Consider the following 20298-nt stretch of genomic DNA (forward strand, 5'->3'; position numbering starts at 1 on the left):
ACTTGAATCTAAACTTTTTTAAGCCACAGAGGGAATTCAGCAGACTATGTCTTCTTTTGATTGAACATCTTTTAAGACTGCCTGGAAAGAAGGCATGCTCCTGCCATTGGCACAGCTGAGGCCAATCAGGAACTAAACATCAGCACAAAACAAATTCCAGGCAAGATGGAATCAAAAGATTCTGGAGCCAGGAAGGAGCTTAGGGAGGGTATTTGAATCTAGCAAGCTGTGGACTTTAGTGCCCATCGTCCCATCCGGGCCTGCACCAAGACTATGTGACAGAGGAAGTCCATCTGATGTTTAAATTGATCCTTAATCCTCTTCTGCATCTTACCACCTCGCCAAGACCACAAAAGGAATATCATCTGAATATTCTGTGGGCTTAAAACTACCTACGCCGCCGTTTGGGTTAGAGAATAGGATTTAGTGGTAATGCTTTGAAAAAAAAAAAAATACATTAAAGAAAATGCTCATTGCTTTTCTTCACAGAATCCTGTGTCTTTCACCACCTCCCAAAGAGCTTGTGTTTCAAAAGGTCAGAATGTCTGGGGTCAGAAATAAGCTGCTTCCCATTCTGTTCAGCATCTACACACAGTAAAAAATGTAAAAAATGTTTATATGTTGCCACAAATTTTCCAAAAAATTATTTCTTCCTCTACTTTCCACCTACCTCCTCTGAAATGCCAACTTAAAAGAAATGTCCTAGAACTGATTATCTAGAATAGTCCTCCCTTTTTCATATTAGATTTGTGTTTGTTAGTATATAAAAAATTAGTTGATAGATATAGCTTTTGGAAAGTCTAGTTGGCAGCAGAGTTGGACAACAGATGGCCACTCAAGAAACTAGACCCACAAAGGTGACTTACTCTGCATGTATATGCTGATAAGAGTCCTATTTTGGGGATACCCTGAAAATCCTTGACCTAATGCAAAGCCCAAGAGACAGTGCAGAGTAGGAACAATTATCATAGCCTGATTAACCTGTTTAAGGCAAAATATACCATTTTAAACCAGCCATAGATAAGCCAGAAATGTACAATAAACAAATATACTGACAGCCAAACAGCAGCTTTTATCTTTTGCAAAAAAAAAAGCAGGCAATGTGTAACAAGATTTTCTTCGATGTTTCCTAGAATTCTAAGTACTTTAAAGTGGTCCTAAAAATAGGTAACTTTCAGTTCCATACTTTGTTCCTGCAGAAACAGCTACTGGCAGGCTCATTTAAAAATAATTCTAAACAATTTTTTTTTTCTTAACAAAAAAAAGTTTATTCTTTTTATCTTTATGGGGAATTAACAGCTGACAACAATATCTAATTAATTAATACTATGTATAACGGGCAATTTTTAGTTAAGAAGTTCTCCTTTGCTTTGAAACTTTAACTGAATTTTGAAATATTAACCATAAATGTGTAATAACTGCTCTACTACAAAATTTATAAGTCACATTTCCAATGTTCCTCTTGCCTCAATGAAAATTACTGACGGTCCTCCTTTATCATCAAAGCTCAAAGACATTTATGCCATGGCATATGGTAAGTAGATGTGAAAACTGTTTATCATCATGTAGTAAGTTACACAAGATTCCAGTTCAAGTTGATAGACAAAACATAAATTAAAGTGCTGTATTAAAAAACAAAAACACAGTTTGCATTTTGGGGTAATTAAAATGTAGAGACCTAACACTAAAAAGAATGAAAAACGCATATAAGATTATCATTCAGTTTAGCTCTTTTTTACTCTAAGCATGTAGTCTTATTCCAAAAACGACAGTTAGTTAGCTGGTCAAATTTATGCTTAAGACATTTATCCATACTTAACCAGAGGTTTCAGAGACAATAACACCAGTCAGGTATTCTGAATTCTTTTATGTTAAATAGGAACATTTTTCTCAATAGCACTCAAGTCACTTCTCATTTATCTTCCTCCTTAAGAACTGCATAGGCTTGTTTTAAATAGTTTAAATACCTGTAATAAACTACAGTTTGCTAACAGTAGAGGTACTCTGGTTAATGCTCAAAATGATGTGGCCAGAGGAAAAGCAAGCATTATTAAATATGAATGCAGTCCTTATCAACATGAATTGAACCTTTTTTTTTCTTCAATAAAAAAGCTAGTCCAAAAAGTCTCATTCTATAAAGATTTATCGTTTCCAAATCACGGTGAAAGGAACTTCTTAAGTAATTTACCAATTTTGTTTTCTCCTCTGTGCCTTAAAGATACCTCACTAAAAACTGGTATCTGACACAACAGAATGACATATGCAGAATGTAATATTGTAGTGACAGTACTGAGGTTGATTGTTACAGACATATTTAAACTCTGAGTATTAAATGGTTACATCCTAATTATTTATATAGAACATTGGTCCAATAACAAAAATAATTAATAGAGAACAGCAGCTGAAAATTTATCTCATTCAATGTTCAGAGATAAAAGGGTTAACCATTCTTTCCATTATTTTCTGCAGATAAGTCCTTTTTTTTTTCATATTTAAATCTGACTGCAACTGAATTCTGGCATTTTTCCAAGCTACTGTATGAAGAGGATGCTGAAGGCCATCACAATACAGCATACCGCAACATAAGGACTCTTCCGTTCACCTGTTGGAAAAAAGGTAGATATATTCACGTTGATTGATTAACTGAGTGGTTAGCATAAGGTTATTACTTACTACAGGAGAGGGGCATATAAAAAACCAAGATAAAATTCTTGCCTATGAAGCCCATATATTCAGGGGCAGGGGTGGGCAAAACAAACTACATGCAACATAAAAGTGAGTATACTCCAGAATGAGCTAAACTATACTGATCTATTTTTAAGACCACCTCCCTTTTCATGCCTTTAGAAAACCCTTCATGAGCCATTTCAGTGTCACTGCATAAACCCAGATATTAAAAAATATAACACAGAATGTAGGCTAAAGATCCAAATGAAATTATCTCAAAAACTCAATTAAAACCAAAGAAATATTGCTTGTTTTTTTCCTATAAAAAAGGGAAATTTCCACCTATAAAAAGAAGTTCAACATACAGTTTCTAGCCATACTTTTTTTCTTCATTGATAGCAATTCATGACAATTATAAGGGGTAAAAAATAAGCATTCCTAGATGAAAATAAACAGAGGGTGTTCAATCAAACTGCATTTTAAAAATCAGTATAACGTAGAATGCTTAATAAAAACATATCAGAGAAAACTAAACTATTTCTGAAATGGATTTCATATCAAATCTTTTACAGTATAATTACTCTGGGTTAGAGATGTAGAACTTAGAACAACCACTTCTGTATTAGTCAATTTTCACATGTGTTTAAGGAGTGTTTGTTTATACTTGGAGACTTTCCTTTGCATGAAGTAGATCTGGAGTTGGCTTGTGAAACTGTCTTATAAACAGAGATCCTGTAACTGTGAGCTAACTCAAACTCATCTTGTTCTTTCCTGTTTCTTCAGTAATTGCAAGGCTGCACAAAGCACCAGGCATTTTTATGCTGCCTTGAGGGCACATAAGAAAGGAAGAAGGAAGGAGAAAGAGTGATGTGCTACTTCTAGGAATAATCCTGGGTATGTACCTGGTTCCTTTACAGAGATGGTTTATACTCACCTCACCTGTGTTTTTCTATGATGTTTAAAATAATCTTTTCTAGTAACTAAGTTCCATATTTCACTAGCAAGTTCAGTTAACTACTTCTGGAAAATGTCAATCTTGACCACTCTTATCAACTAAAACCTTGAAGGTCATCTTCATTTTCAGAGCTTCCTCACTGAGATCACAGTGATACAGTCAAAAAGTTTATATCTTTGTTCAATGGCAATATTCACAGAAGACATTACACACATACAAATAAAATAAACATTTGGTGTTTTTCTGAAAGTTTTTTCTCTCCGTAGACATTTAATGGACTGCATTCCAGCTAAAGAAAAATCTAGAAAGTGAGAAAATACAGTGTTTTTACAATATTATCTCAACCGGAAAAAAAAATCTTTTGAAACTAAAAAATACTGTGGTTCCTCATTTTTTAGCCATGCTGATTCTTTCAGGGTGAAAAACTCACGTTATCCAACAAAACAAGAACAATAACAACAACAAAACAATCAGACCAAAATTTCTGGGAGATCTCATAAGGAAGCCTGTTACTCACCATAGGGCTAGATACTCTCACTGTCTAATATAGTCTTCTTAAACATTAAAAGAAGAAACTAATATTGTCCTAAATTTTCCATCTGCTGGAAATTAATTTTTGAGGAAGTTTTTCTCTCCCTCATCCTCCAACTTAGAATGCTATAATTTACATATGGGTTTCATTTTCCCGTTTTTAATTTTCTTAAAAGAGACTGCCATGTGGTAGAGCTAAACATCTTTGGTTGAACTTGGGTAAGAATGTTACTTCTTGTCTGGTCTTAGGTCTCTATAAGTGAATGTGAAACAGTTGCTGTACTGTGATGTGTAACATGATAAGATGATCTGGCTGGGCCTTTTCCCATTAAAACTGCTTCCTTTCTTTGTGGATATATTCTGTGTCAAGATAAGAGAGGAGCATGTGGTTGAGAAAGCAGCATATCACCATCAACATTTTCTAAACCACTTTGCCAAAATGAAAAGCTAATGCTTTCCACATAATTGGCAAAAATGAATAATTGAACCATTTAACCTATGGTATTCATATAATCAAGACAGGAAAATGGAAATACATGGGCAAGCAAAAAAAGGCACAGTTTATAATTAGACATAAAAATAGGTAGTACTATAGGATAACATGAAGAAAGCTATAAACTAGATGTCTGAAAACTTTAGCTATACTTTCAAGTAAAAATTGTGAACAAAAGGATCACCTGGATTGGCTACTAAATGGAGTTGTACAGTGTTTTCTAATTTATTACATAAAAGATGGATTTAAAATACCTTAATATTTTATTCATGAGCTAGCAACTTTAATGTTAGTATGACTCTAATCCAGTGATATTCTCTACTCCCTCAAACTGTCTTGCTCTTCCATATGTTCTCTTTTTTTATTGAAGAATAGTTGATTCAATGTTTCAGGTGTTCAGCAAAGCGATTCAGATACACACACACACACACACACACATATACATATACTCTTTTTCAGATTCTTTTCCATTACAGGTTATTACGAGATATTGAATATAGTTCCCTGTGCTATATAGTAGGTCCTTGCTATTTATCTATTTTATATATAGTAGTGCATAACTGTTAATCCCAATTTCCTAATTTATCCCCTCCCCTTGCCCCTGCCTTTCCCCTTTGGTAACCATAAGTTTGCTTTCAATGTCTATGAGTCTATTTGTTTTGTAAATAAATTCATTTGTATCATTTTTTTTAGATTCCACATATAAGTGATATCATATGATATTTGTCTTTCTCTGACTTAATCTCTAGATCCATCCATGTTGCTGCAAATGGCATTATTTCACTCTTTTTTATGGTTGAGTGATATTCTACGACTGCAATGAACACTGGGGTGCATGTATCGTTTCGAATTATGGTTTCCTCTGGATATATGCCCAGGAGTGTGATTGCTGGATCATATGGTAACTCTATTTTTAGTTTTTTAACGGTTCTCCATAGTGGCTGCACCAATTTACATTCTCAACAACAGTGTAGGAGGGTTCCCTTTTCTCCACACCCTCTCCAACATTTATTATTTGCAGACTTTTTGATGTTGGCCATTCTGACCAAGAGTGAGGCGATACCTCATTGTAGTTCTGATTAGCATTTCTCTAATAATTAGCAATGTTGAGCATCTTTTCATGTGCCTGTTGGCCATCTGTATGTCTTCTTTGAAGAAATGTCTATTTAGATCTTCTGCCCATTTTTTGATCGGGTTGTCTCTTTGATATTGAGCTGTACAAGCTGTTTGTATATTTTGGACATTAATTCCTTGTTGGTCACATCATTTGCAAATATTTTCTCCCATTCCATAGACTGTCTTTTCGTTTTGTTTATGGTTTCCTTTGCTGTGCAAAAGCATATAAGTGTGATTAGGTCCCATTTGTTTATTTTTGTTTTTGTTTCCATTACTCTAGGAGTCAGATCCAAAAAAATATTGCTGCGATTTATGTCAAAGAGTGTTCCGCCTACGTTTTCCTCTAGGAGTTTCATAGTATCCAGTCTTCAAATGGATTAAACACTTAGATGTGAGTTTATTTTTGTATGGTGTTAGAGAATCTTTTAATTTCATTCTTTTACATGTAGCTGTCCAGTTTTCCCAGCACCACTTACTGAAGAGACTGTCTTTTCTCCATTGTATATTCTTGCCTCCACTGTCCTAGATTAATTGACCATAAATGCGTGGGGTTTATTTCTGGGCTTTCTATCCTGTCCCACTGATCTATACGTCTGTTTTTATGCCAGTACCATACTGTTTTTATGCCAGTACCATACTGTTTTTATGACCATACCCTTGTAATAGTCTGAAGTCAGAGGGCAAGATCCCTCCAGCTGTTCTTCCTTCTCAAGATTATTCTGGCTAATCGGAATTTTTGTGTTTCTATACAAATTTTTAAATTATCTCTTCTAGTTCTGTGAAAAACACCATTGGTAATTTGTTAGGGAATGCAACTGAATCTGTAGATTTCCTTGGGTACTATGGCCATTTTAACAATATTGATTCTTCTAATCCAAGAACACGGTGTATCTTTCCATCTGTTTGTGTTATCTTCAATTTCTTTCATCAGTGTCTTCTAGTTTTCGGAGTACAGGTCTCTAACCTCCTTAGCTTTATTGCTAGGTATTCTATTCTTTTTGATGAGATGGTAAATGGGGAAACTACTAGAGCTCATCAATGAATTTGGTAAAGTCGCAGGATACAAAATTAATATACAGAAATCTGTTGCATTTCTATACACTAACAAACAAACAACGAAATATCAGAAAGTGAAATTATGGAGACAATCCCATTATGTTCTCTCTTTGTAGTTTACGTGAGGTATTCTTACCAGCCTGTTCCTTAGCGAGATTACTTTTTTCCTTGAGTGACCTGGATCTTGAAGCAAGGAGTTTGGTGTATATATATTTACATTTACCATTAGCTATCAGCATTAGCCCTTGAGGGTGCTTTTTTGTCTCTTTCTCTCTCTTCTTGGTTACTTTTGAAGGGCTTAAGATTTCTTCTGTTGTTTCAGGGTTTGCATTGGGACTCTGCAAATGTGATCTAAAAGCATCAGAAAATACTATCTCTTGGGGAGATTGGCCAAGATGGCGGAGTAGAAACACCCTGAGCTCACCTCCTCTCACAAGCACACCAAAATCACAACTATTTGCAGAACAACCATCGATGAAAAAGACTGGAACTTACCAGAAAAGATCTTCTATAACCAAAGACACAAAGAAAGAACCACAAGGAGACAGGTTGGTGGGGAAGACTAGCTGTATAGTCAAGTCCCATACCACTGGGTGGGCGACCCACAAACTGGAGAATAATTACATTGTAGAGATTCTCTCAAAGGAGTGAACGGTCTGAGCCGAACATCAGGCTCTCCAGCCTGGAGGTCCTGCACTGGGAAGATGAGCCCCCAGAGCACTGGCTTTGAAGGCCAGTGGGCCTTAATTTCAGGAGTCCCATAGGACTTCGGGGAGAGAGACTTCACTCTTAAAGGGCACCCACAAAATTTCACACACTCCAGGACTCAGGGCAAAAGCAGTAATTTGATAGGAGCCTGGGTCAGACCTACCTGCTGGTCTTGGAGAATCTCCCGGAGGAGCAGGAGGCAACTGCAACTCACCCTGGGGACATAGACATTGGTGGCAGCCATTCATAGAGCTACTTCTACCATGGGGACACTGGTGCTGGCAGGCGCCATTGTGGAATCTTCCCTCTAGCTTATTAGTGCTAGGACCCAACCGTGCCCTGGCCCAACAGCCTATAGGTGCCAGTGCTGGGACACCTCAGGCCAAGCAACTCACTCGGTGGGGACAGAGTCTACCCATCAGCAGACAGGCTGCCTTAAGACCCCCTGAGCCCACAGCTGCCTCTGGACATGGCCCTGTCCAGCAGGGTCCCAGCACCCAGTTCCCCAACCAGTGCACAGGCACCAGCCCCAGAAACTCCTGGAGCCCAGCCCTGCCCTCAAGGAAGTCTGCTCTAGCCTCTGGACCAGCCTCACCCATCAGGTGGCAGACACCAAATGCAAGAAAACCACAATCCTGCAATCTGCGGACCCAGCCTGCCCACACCCCCCAGTAGGCCAGACCCTGCCCTGGGACCAGTTGGGACATGGTCCTGCCCAGTAGCAGGCCAACACAAGTTTCAGGACACCCTGGACTCCATACAAAACTGTGTCAGGAATCGCTCCCCACCCCCCTCAGTGGTGCTGGGAAAACAGCTACATGTAAAAGAATGAAGTCAGAATAGTTTCTCATACCACATATAAAAATAATCTCAAAATGGATTGAAGACCTAAATGTAGGACCGGAAACCATAAAACTCCCAGAAGAAAACATAAGTGGAACACTCTTTGACATAAATCATATTTTTTTTGGATCTGTCTCCTAAAGCAAAGGAAACAAAAGCAAAAATAAACAAATCAGACCTAATTAAACGTAAAAGCTTTCGCACAGCAAAGGAAGCCATCAGCAAAACAAAAAGACAACCTACACAATGGGAGAAAATATTTGCTAATGATATCACTGATAAGGGATTAATATACAAAATCTATAAACAAACAGCTCATACAACTCAACATCAAAAAAACAAACAACCCAATTAAAACTGGGCAGAAGACCTGAATAGAAATTTTTTCAAAGAAGACATAGAGATGACCAACAGGCAGATGAAAAGATGCTCAACACTATTAATCATCAGAGAAATGCAAATTAAAACCAAAAATGAGATGTTATCTCACACCTGTCAGAACGCCTATCAATCATCAGAAAGAACACAACAAATGTTGCTGAGGATGTGGATGGTGGTGGGAATGTAAATTGGTGCAGCCACTGCGGGAAACAGGATGGAGGTTTCTCCAAACAGTAAAAATAGAGCTACCATATGACCCAGCAATCCCACTCCTGGGTACATATCCGACTAAAACAAAAACATTATTTTGAAAAGATACATGCACCGTAATGTTCAAAGTAGTATTACTTACAATTGCCATGATATGGAAGCAACCTAAGTGTCCATCAACAGGTGAATCGATAAAGATGTGGCATACACACACACACACACACACACACACTCTGGAATACTACTCAGCCATAAAAAAGAATGAAATTTTGCCATTTGCAACCACATGGATAGACTTGAAGGTTTTTATGCTAAGTGAAATAAGTCAGTCAGAGAAAGACAAACACTGTATGATATCACTTATATGTAGAATCTAAAAAATAAAACCAAGTAGTGAATATAGGAAAAAGTAAACAGATTCACAGATCTAGAGAACAAACTAGTGGTTACCAGTGGTGAGAGGGAAGGGGGGAGGGGAAAGACAGGAGCAGGGGGTTCAGAAGTACAAACTGCTATGTATAAAATAAATAAGCCACAAGAATATATAGTACAACACAGGGAATATAGCCAATATTTTATAACTATAAATGGAATATAACCTTTAAAAATTATGAATCACTATGTTGTACACCTGTGTCTTATGTAATATTCTACATCAACTATACTGCAATAAAAAAAGAATTCTGGCAAATAAAATGCATTTTAATTCATTTACTTACCAATCATTTGAGAGTCTACTATGTGCTGGCCACTGTGTTAAATGTTATTATATATATAGTGTTATGGGACAATGTATAGTATATATTGTTATCTAACCATAAACACACTTAAGGTGCTACTAATCTTATTATGAAAAGTTAGAAGATATCCACATTTACACAAAGCTCAAGTATGACCACATACATGGATTCAAAAGATGAAATAGTTCATGTTTTCTAAAAGCAACCAATAAGATTCTATGACCTAGCAGAGGGCAATTAGATGGTTGCTCAGCAAGCCTTTCATTAAATGGAAAAATCATCCTCAGTTATCAAAATGGTACACATTATACAGAATTGCATGCTGCATACTAAAGTATGTGTGCATAAAACTATACATATTTGTCTGAAATCTCCCCAAAACCAGGAATGCATAGTATTTGATATCTGAATTAGAGAGACTTTTGTCATATTTTCCATCTCCCTGCTAATGAAGTATTATCAGCTATCTATGAAGTCTAGTTTTAAATAGTGTCAGGAAAAGAGTTAGGTGGAACTCTACAAACTACTGCAAAATGCACATAGTTGGGAAGGCTGCACTTTAAAAACTGACATTTGATTTATTTGAACACAACAAGTAAATTGGCCAACAATTTACAGATGAAGAAGTGGAGAGAGATTATAGATAGATACTCACCAATTCTGGCACACTTCCAAAATATACCCAACAACCTGCATAGAATAAAAAAAAGTAGCTACTGTTTACTGGGAAAGGTGAATTATTCAGAACCATATGGAGAATTTATTATATACTAGTATTTTAACTGCTGATGCTTTGCTTTAAACTGAAATGTAGTTGATGTTGAGCCACTACTTACGGAGAAAAGTAGGACACAATAGCTTATCAACCATCAGTGTATAGAAACTGTCAGAAACTGAACATATGTTGTGTCACAGGTTAAGCCCAAAGTAAATTAATGTGAGAGTGGCAAAAATTTGCACCAGGGCTTACTATTAGAAGATTGATTCAGTCAACTTCAAGTGCTTTACCTTCAAAAGCAGAAAATACATATGCCCATTTAAATAAATGTTAACTTTGAGAAAACAGTAAATGGGAACAGTTGGTTCTTGATAAATTTTGACATTAAAAAATAAAACTCTCATACTGAAAAAACTTACTTCGTACTGAATATAGTTCTTTATTTAAATGATCTATAATCATGAACTCCAATGATAGCATTTACATAACTATAACATTAAATAAGGAGGAATACAAAAATATGAGCCTATATTTCAGTGTAATATATTCAATATATTTCAACATATATATTTCAATGTAAGTGGAAAACCCTAGTTTCATATAATTGTATATGAAATTAACTAAATATGCCATTTAAAACACACTCTGGAAATAAAAATTAGACTAATATGTCCATTTCAATTCTATGAATGAATATATTATGAATACATATTATATGGATATATCACTTATTTTGCATGCATTAAAAAATACCAGCTCAAAAAAAAAAAGACAAGTCATTCAATGAATAGAGATATTTGGGAAAAAAAACACATTGTAGACAACTATTTTGTTGGTGTGACAAAAGAATAGAATTATAAATAGTGTTACACATGGTTACAAATCAAGATAAAGTAACATTACTTATTTAGTGAATTAGGATTGGTATAAGAAAATCATAATGTTTAAATTACAGGGAAATTTATAATTTTTTTTTTTTTGCCCAAAGAGATGGCTGGCAATGAATCATTGTATTTGAATGGTTAAGACTGAAAGAAAATGCTGATTGAATTAAGTTCTATACACTTTCTTCCTTTGAAGTATACAGTAAATTCCTGACATCAAAGCAAGAAGTCTCTTAGTACAGATTAAATGAAATGGGCAAAAATACAAGTTTATTGTGAAGGATGGGCATTCTGACAGGTGAATCAATTTTCTTCTTATAGGAATAAAAAGGACAAAAATCATATACACTCTTGAAAGCAAAGGATCAGGGCTAGATCGTGCCTAAGTTCAATCCTACTTAATTGGCTGCATAACTGTGAGCAAGTTATTTTACCTCTTTTATCTCTTTATCTCATCCTCATAGGGTTGTTACAAGGATTAAATGAGTTATTACACAGAAAGTCTTTAGAATAGTGATTAATATGCGCTGTGTTCAGTATTACACAGGCTAAAGGTGTATGTGACAATAACTCCAGGTATCACTTACACTGGCTTACATTTCATCAAAAAATGAAAGACAACTGGTTAGTGATCTGCAAAGCCCTGGATGCTTGATTCTAAAAGTCTGTTGATTATAAAATGCATTACTGACTTAAAGCTCCTCTGGTTGAGGTACTCAGAGGTAGGAAACCTGAAGTTCCTCTATGGGAAGCTTAGGGCCCCACAGAATAATCTGAAACCACATGACCACAGTCAAGGTCTTTTCAGGTCTTATAGTCTAGAAACAACTAAAAGCCTCATTAGGAAATTGGTATAACACACTTAGCATATTGAAAGCTATTTAAATGAAAAAAATTTCCCAACTTGGCAACTTAAGAGATTAATTGGTACTGCTTTGGCCTTTTTCACGTATTTCCCTACCTAGACATTTCTGTAACATCCCAAATGCTAAAAGGAACTTTATTAGCTGGTAAAAACCAATGCAGATATGCTGCTTAGTTTCTAAGGATATAAGCCAATAAGTGTATCTGCTGATAAAACTATTAAGTCTACGAAAATATGAAGCAAGACAAAGTAGCAATCTTTCTCTGCTGCTTTTTAGTTCTATATTATTTGAAGCAGCAAAAAATTAATTTGTTATTTTCAACAGTGAAGTTATCAAGAACTCATTTTATCTAATTGGTCCAGATATCTTCACTTTAGCATGGAATACTCACTATAATGAAAGGAAAGCTTATTTTGAGTCTCATAAAAATACACATTACAACAGAAGAGAACAATGACCAGTAAAAATTTCTTCTACAGAAAATACTTCATATGTACAAGTCAAAATAAAAAGGGCTTAACATTTATATAAATAGAAGCAAAGTTTTAAAAAAAGCTTTGAAATAGTTGACTATATCATTATATATTTTAAAATGTGAAAATAGGCATGCTGTTTCTTTGGTTTTTATGTAGGAGAAATATACTACTACTCAACCTCTACTGTAAGGTTGGCAGCCCTGAGAACTCCTTTAATGTAGCATGTTATGGATGTATTCCTGCTTCCAAAGGAATGAGGAGCAGACATTTCCACATGCAATCTACTTTTTTTGTCGCAGCATCAGAAAAGTGCAAATACACTGTTCTGCCACTATGAGATTATTCCTCAATGACATAAACACTTAAATTTCTTATTAGACATTATGTATTACATTAGAAATCTAAACTAATGATCAATGAGACTGTTTATTGGATGCTACCATATGCTTTAACTATAAGTTAATCGTTGGGGGTTGCAGAGGGAGGGTAGGAGGAAATAAAACTGGCTGGGTGGAAAGGCTTCAGGCACAACTAAGCAACAAATAAGATTATATAATTTCAACAAAGGGACAAAGTATTGAGTGCTGAGTTCAGAGAAAAAGGTGGACTGATGAGAAGATAATGTCTACAAAGGAAGTGAGGCATTGTCAGAAAAACTGATGGACAAATAACATCTATTTTCACCTTCAGTAGGTTAAATAAAATCCCTCATGCCAATAGAGACAATCAGTTTATTGGAACAGGATTATAGATTTTCATTATTCAAAACTGGTTAGGGATTCTATTTATATCTTTATAGATGTTCAAACAAACCTATGTAATAAAAAGAAAGGAATAGTAACAAAAGGCAAATGATTTAGATAATAGGATGTTTGAATAAATGTTAATTATGACCCCAAAGATATAATGGAGTTGAAGGAAAGAGAATTATTTCCTCTCATGGTTGACTATCTACTACCTGGCCTCTTGTAGGGGCTTTTTATTAGTGGAAAAGCAGAGTTTGACCTTTCAGGATCTTAATTTGGCCCTTATCCTTTCATCAAAAATAAAAAAGGTGCTGGAGATAATTAATTATTCCTATGTGAAGTATTCTACTATTTCATCCTATTATTTCTGAAGATGATTAAGTGAGGTACAGGATCTTACCACAAAAGAATTAAGACAATTGTGAATTCAAGAAATTAATAAATCTGTAAGGCAAAGAAAGTCTACATAGTTTTCACCACATGGTCTCTGTTTTTTTACATACTTGTCCTTCTGGTTGAACTCAATATGTATTTCTGTATTAGGAACATGGATGGCACTTAAAAATTTTAAGTCTTTGTGGTATCATATTAAGCTTAAATTTTTTGGGGGTGTGAACATATAATTAAAAGTGATGTGACATGCCCAAGACTTAATTTTCATTACTTTTTAAAGTAAGCTAAATAAATTTCTCCAAAGATGTTTGCTTTATGATACAGATGGGGAGCCTATATGATTAGACCAGTCTTGGAATGAAGAGGCAATGTCTCTATTATTATTTTTACGGACACAGTGCTTATAAGATGTTTAATGCTTTCAAAATATGATAACCAATTTTACTAATATTCTATTAAATACTAAGGCCAAACACTGTCTTTGAAAGTACTAAATTGTAGCTTCAATCTCAGAAACAAATCTATCACATCTTTTAAAATACACTTTTTTTTCAGTCCAACACATTTCAGGTCACTTCTGATATTTATATTTTTATTTAGTAAGCTTCTGTGAATATAAAGATTTGGATTTTTAAAAATAGGGAAAAATAATGTAAAAAGTTATTACAAACTAAATTACATATAGGAATTAAATTATTTAATGACTTTCAATAATTGACATTCAATATTTCTAAGAACTAATTTGGGTGATTAGACATTATTAGTGACATACCCAGTTTTATTTCTGTCCAGGAGGCTGGGTGCCAAGGATCGGATATAAGCACAGGTACATATAAGCAGCAAGATTACAGTCAACAGACTCTGAAAATTGAAAATGGCAGACTAAAAAGAGAAAAAGAAAAATTAATGTCACAAGATAAACTGCACAGGTTAAAAATGTCAATTTCATATTAAGAATCATACTTTTTTCTTCAAAAAGGCAAACAGAATGACATGCCTGAGAACACTTTAAAAGCAAAATCACAAGGTATTCTGAGAGCATACTTTCCTCTCCATTCTTTGGGCTAAGGAATTCAGAAGATGCAACAAAAATTCTAAATTCAAGAACTTAAAAACACTACCAAAAATGTCATGAATCCAAAACAGCTCACCAAAGCTTAACCAATAATTAATAGAGATATTCTAGGATCCCAGACTACTAGGCAGGACATGGGGTCTCCAAGCTCTGCAAGTAAGCTGGTTATATGACCTCAGTTGAATACTGGCTTCTCTAAATCTCTGTTTCACATCAGTAAAACTGGGTGGAGAATAGGGAGACAGACTCAATGCTGGCTCAAGTTTCTTTCAATTCTGAAATTCTTTTAGAATAAGAATGCTTTAAATTTAAGTAATCATGTTCCATTTATTGACTAATACTAGCCTGTTAGGTTTTGGTGAAAGAAAAGCACTTGCTCATTCACTGCTGATTTTTTAAAAGTTATTAAAATAAAATTTAACACAGGATTCTGTTCCTGAAGAAAACTGTTATATGTTTATCACAATACTCATCCCTGAAGAGTGGACACTGTCTATCAACTCTGAATCTCCAGCACCTGACTATGTGCCAGCCGCACGGTGGGAGCCCAATAAGAGATGATTGAATAAATAAAACAATTTTTAAAAAGTGCAGGAATACTACTGTATGTATAATAAAGAATAACATTTCCATTATATACAGGTAGCTAAAATATATCAATCTCAGACAGTAGCCAGCAATATGCTTATTTAGTAAATTCAGAAGTACTTCCTGAGGGGGATCACGATGGCAGAGTAGGAAGATGTGAAGCTCACCTCCCCCAACAAACACATCGAAAATACATCTACATGTGGAACAATCCTCATGGAAAACCAATGGGAAGTGGGCAGAAGATCTCCTATACAACCAAAGCTGCAAGAAAGACCTCCATGTAAGTAGGTAGGACAGGAAAAGAAAAAAAAGGCATCAGGATGGGACCTGAGCCTCTGGGGGGGATGTGTAAAGGAGAAAAGGTCCACACAGGCAGGCTTAGCGAGCCCCCTTGCCTGCTGGGACAGACAGAGGGGCTGGAGAAGCCTGGACTTTACTTGAGAGGAGTGTGCGCAGGCTGGCCTGCTAACAGTCATGGTGGAGGGAGACTGGTGCTGGCGCCTGTACCTCACCACACTTCCCAATCAAAGTGTGAATCTGGTGGGGCAACAAATACCTACAGCAGCTAAGCAGTGAATCTCAGCAGACAAACCCTAGGGAAAGACTCCATTTAGCTGCAAGGAGCTAGTCCTGAAGGTCTGGGGTGTGGTCCAGGTCTAACAACAGAGCGCACTGTCCCGTTGTCAGCACTCCTAAGGTGGGGGTGGGGGGAAGGGGGTGGGTCTGGGCTTTGTCAGCAGCACCCGGTGGAGCACAGAAAGGCATGTATCTGGTACAAAGCCTCTAGGGAGGAGTACTCAGTGCTCCAGTTCTGCCAACCCCACACCTCTGCTTGGAGTTGAATCTGGGGTGGACAGGTCCTGAGAGAGGCCTGCCACAGAGGCAGTCAAGGTCCCAGGCAGCAGCCCAACCATCTCGATTCATGCAGCCACAGCACCCTGGCCCCCAGCGCCAGCCTACTCCATACCACAGCCTAGCACTACATCTAGGATGAACACAATGGAAAAAGGGAAGAAACTTTGGACTGCATGGGAGGTACAAAGGTCCACCGTGACCACATGGGCCTCACCTGCTTCAGCGGTCACCTCCTTTGGGACAGGGCATGCACTCAAGGGCAATGGAGCCTCATCAAATCCAACCCTCAGGGCTTCTACTCCAATAACTGGGGAGGAGGCCCTGACTCCAACAGGCCATGGAGCAATGAGGGGGCTCTGCCTAACACCCAGTGTAGGCCCTGGACTCCAAAACACCAATCACATCCCCATCAAGGGGATAACAGCCAGCAGACTCTGGGGAGAAGAGGTGGCTGGCATCCATACCAAAACCAGCCCTCACACCAAAAATACTGGACTCACACAGAGTACACATGATACTCCCATGTTGAAAACACCCCTTCAAGACCACAGTAGAAAATGTTTCTCCTAAATTCAGACAGAAGAAGTTAAGCAAAATGAAAAAGGAGAGGAGCTACTCCCAATTAAAAGAACAACAGACATCCCCTGAAAGAAATGAAGCAGACCTCACCAGTCTCCTAGACCCTGAGTTCAAAAAGAAGATAAGAAAAATGCTAAAGGAATTAAGATTACCAATAGAAATGCAGATCACTGTAACAAGGAACTAGAAACTACAAAGATGAAGCAATCAAAATTAGACAACTCAAGTGCTGAGATAACAACCAATCTAGAGCAATCAACAGCAGACTAAATAACACTGAAGAACAAATAAGTGATCTGGAGAACAGAATGATGGAAATCACTCAATCAGAACAACTAAAGAAAAACAAAATTTAAAAATGAAAACAACTTACGAGATTTCTGGTATAACATTAACCATACCAATGTTCACATTACAGTGGTCTCCGAAGAAGAGAGGTAAAAGGGGATTGAAAATTTATTTCAGGAAATTAGGGCTAAAAATTTCCCAAGCCAAAAGAAAGAAACAGATATCCAGGTACAGGAAGCACAGAAGGTCCCCAAAAAGATGAACCCAAACAGACCTATACCAAGACATATCATAATTAAAATGGCAAAAGTTAAAAACGAGAGAGCTCTAAAGGCAGCAAGAGAAAAACAAAGAGCCATATACAAAGGAATCCCTATCAGGCTATCAGCTGAATGAATTCTCTGCAGAAAATTGCAAGCCAGAAGGAAGTGGCATGATATACTCAAAGTCCTGAAAGGGAAAAACCTGCAACATACTTTACCCAGCAAGAATATCATTTAGAATAGAAGAAGAGATAAAGAATTTCTCAGACAAGCAAAAACTAAAAGAATACAGCAATACTCAACCTACCCTAAGGTCTCCTCAAAAGAGAAAAGTAGCAAGAATTTATATGAAAGTGAAAATTACAATAGGAAAGGCAAATACATAAAAGGATTGAAGATCATTTAAATAAGACACTACATTGATTAAAAACAAAAAGGGACTTCCCTGGTGGCAAAGTGGTTAAGAATCCACCTGCCCATGCAGGGGACACAGGTTTGATCCCTGATCCAGGAAGATCCTACATGCTGTGGAGCAACTAAGTCTGCGTGCCATAACTACTCAGCCTGTGCTCTAGAGCCTGCGAGGCACAACTACTGAGCCTGCATGCCACAACTACCGAAGCTCATGCGCCTAGAGCCTGTGCTCCATTACAAGAGAATCCACCGCAATGAGAAGCCCATGCACCGCAACAAAGAGTAGCCCCCACTCACTGCAACTAGAGAAAGCCCATGTGCGGCAATGAAGATGCGATGCAGCCAAAACAAAGACAAAAACAAAAACAAAAAAATTGTAAAAAGCAAATAGAGATAATTATGGGTCAACATACTTGAAAACCCGGTTAACCACAAAATAAAAAACATACAATAGATTCACAAAAATCAAAAAGAAAGGAACTCAAGAATAATATGAAAGAAAACCATCAAACCACAAAAGGAAAAACAAAATGAAGAAATCAACAAAGAAGTACAAAATTAACTGGAAGACAAGGTTTAAAATGGCAATAAGCACATACCCATCAATAACTACTTTAAATGTCAATGGACTAAATGACCTGATCAAAAGACAGAGTGGCAGATTAGATAAAAAATAAGAACCTACAATATGCTACCTACAAGAGACTCACTTCAGGGCTAAGGAGACACATAGACTGAAAGTGAGGAGATGGAAAAAAATATTTCAGGCAAATGGAAATGACAGTAAAGTGGTGGTAGCAATAATCATATCAGACAAAGTAGACTTAAAGGCCATAAAGAAAAAGAAGGACATTATACAATGATAAAGGGATCAATACAATTAGAGGATATTACACCATTAACATATATGCACCCGGTATAAGCACCTAAATATATATCAATAGAATACTAACAGACATAGAGGGAGAAACTGGCAGAAATACAATATTAGGGGACTTTAACATCCCACTGACATCAATGGACAGATCTTCCAGACAGAAAATCAGTAAGAAAACAGATGTCCTAAATGACACAATAGACCAGTTGGACTTAATTGACATCTACAAGACACTACATCCCAGAAAACCAGAATACACATTTTTTTCAAGCGTACATGGAACATTCTCTAGGATAGACCACATACTGGGTCACAAAACAAGCCTCAACAAATTTAAGAGCATAGAAGTTATTTTAAGTATCTTTTCTGACCACAATGGTATGAAACTAGACATCAACCACAGGAAGAAAAATGGGAAAAGAACAAACATATGGAGACTAAACAACATGCTACTAAAAAACCAATGGGTAAAGGATGAAATAAAAGAAAAAAAATCAGAAAATACCTTGAGACAAATGACAATAAAAACACAACCTTACACAATCTATGGGATGCAGCAAAAGTGGTTCTAAGAAGAAGTTCATAGCATTACAGGTCTTCCTCAAGAAACAAGAAAAATCTCAAATAAACAACCTAACCTACTACCTAAAAGAATTAGAAAAGAACAAACAAAACCCAAAGTGAGCAGAAGGAAGGAAATAAAGATGAGAGAAGAAACAAAGATTAAAAAACCCCTAAACTAACAGAAAAGATCAGTAAAACGAAGAGCTGGTTTTCCGAAAAGATAAACAAAATCTACAAACTCTAGCCAGGCTCACCAAGAAAAGAGTGGGCCCAAATAAACAAAATAAGAAATGAAAAAGGAGAAATAACAATTGATACCACAGAAATATAAAATATCATAAGAGAATACTATGAACATTTATATGCCAAGAAATTGGACAACCCAGAAGAAATGGACTAGTTTCTAGAAACACACAGCCTGCCAAAATTGAGTCAAGAAGAAACATAATTTTAACAGAACGATCAAAGTGAAATAGAACCTGTAAGAAAATACTCCCTGCAAACAAGTCCAGGACTGGATGGCTTCACTGGGAATTTCTACCTAACATAGAAAGAACTTAAACCTATCCTTCTCAAACTGGTCCAAAAGGTTGAAGAGGAGGGGAACTCTACCAAATTCATTCTATGAAGCCACTATCACCTTGTTACCAAAGCCAAAGACACTACAAAAACAGAAAATTATAGGCCAATACCTTTGATGAATATAGATACAGAAATACTCAAAATGTTAGCAAACTGAATCCAACAATACATTAAAAGGATCATACACCATGATCAAGGGGGATTTATCCCAAGGATGCAAGGATTTATCAATATCCACAAATCACTCAATGTGATATACCACATTAGCAAACTGATGAATAAAAATCACATGATCATCTCAATACATATAGAAAAAGGAAACAAAATTCAACATCCATTCATAATAAAAACTCTCGTGAAAGTAGATACAGATGAAACATCTCAACACAATAAAAGCCATTTATGACAAACCCACAGCCAACAATAC

General features: G+C 36.4%; 1 protein-coding gene and 1 non-coding gene across 2 annotated transcripts in view; both read right to left on the reverse strand.

Moving 5' to 3' along the window:
• Positions 1 to 1101: 1101 nt before the first annotated feature.
• The window catches only part of TMEM167A (transmembrane protein 167A), a 33666-nt gene continuing 14469 nt past the window's right edge, over positions 1102 to 20298 (reverse strand). The window contains exons 2-4 of the mRNA XM_061187972.1: positions 14556 to 14665; positions 10356 to 10390; positions 1102 to 2602 (exon numbers count right to left, since the gene is read on the reverse strand). Coding sequence (XP_061043955.1) covers positions 2532 to 2602; positions 10356 to 10390; positions 14556 to 14665 — 216 coding nt within the window. The 3' untranslated portion in view covers positions 1102 to 2531. The remainder of the gene's footprint in view (positions 2603 to 10355; positions 10391 to 14555; positions 14666 to 20298) is intronic.
• On the reverse strand, positions 12793 to 12924 carry LOC133091632 (small nucleolar RNA U109). Its single transcript, XR_009700963.1, has one exon. It is a non-coding gene; the product is annotated as a small nucleolar RNA U109 (small nucleolar RNA).

Source organism: Eubalaena glacialis, chromosome 4, assembly GCF_028564815.1.
Source record: "Eubalaena glacialis isolate mEubGla1 chromosome 4, mEubGla1.1.hap2.+ XY, whole genome shotgun sequence".
In the NCBI taxonomy this organism is placed as follows: domain Eukaryota; kingdom Metazoa; phylum Chordata; class Mammalia; order Artiodactyla; family Balaenidae; genus Eubalaena; species Eubalaena glacialis.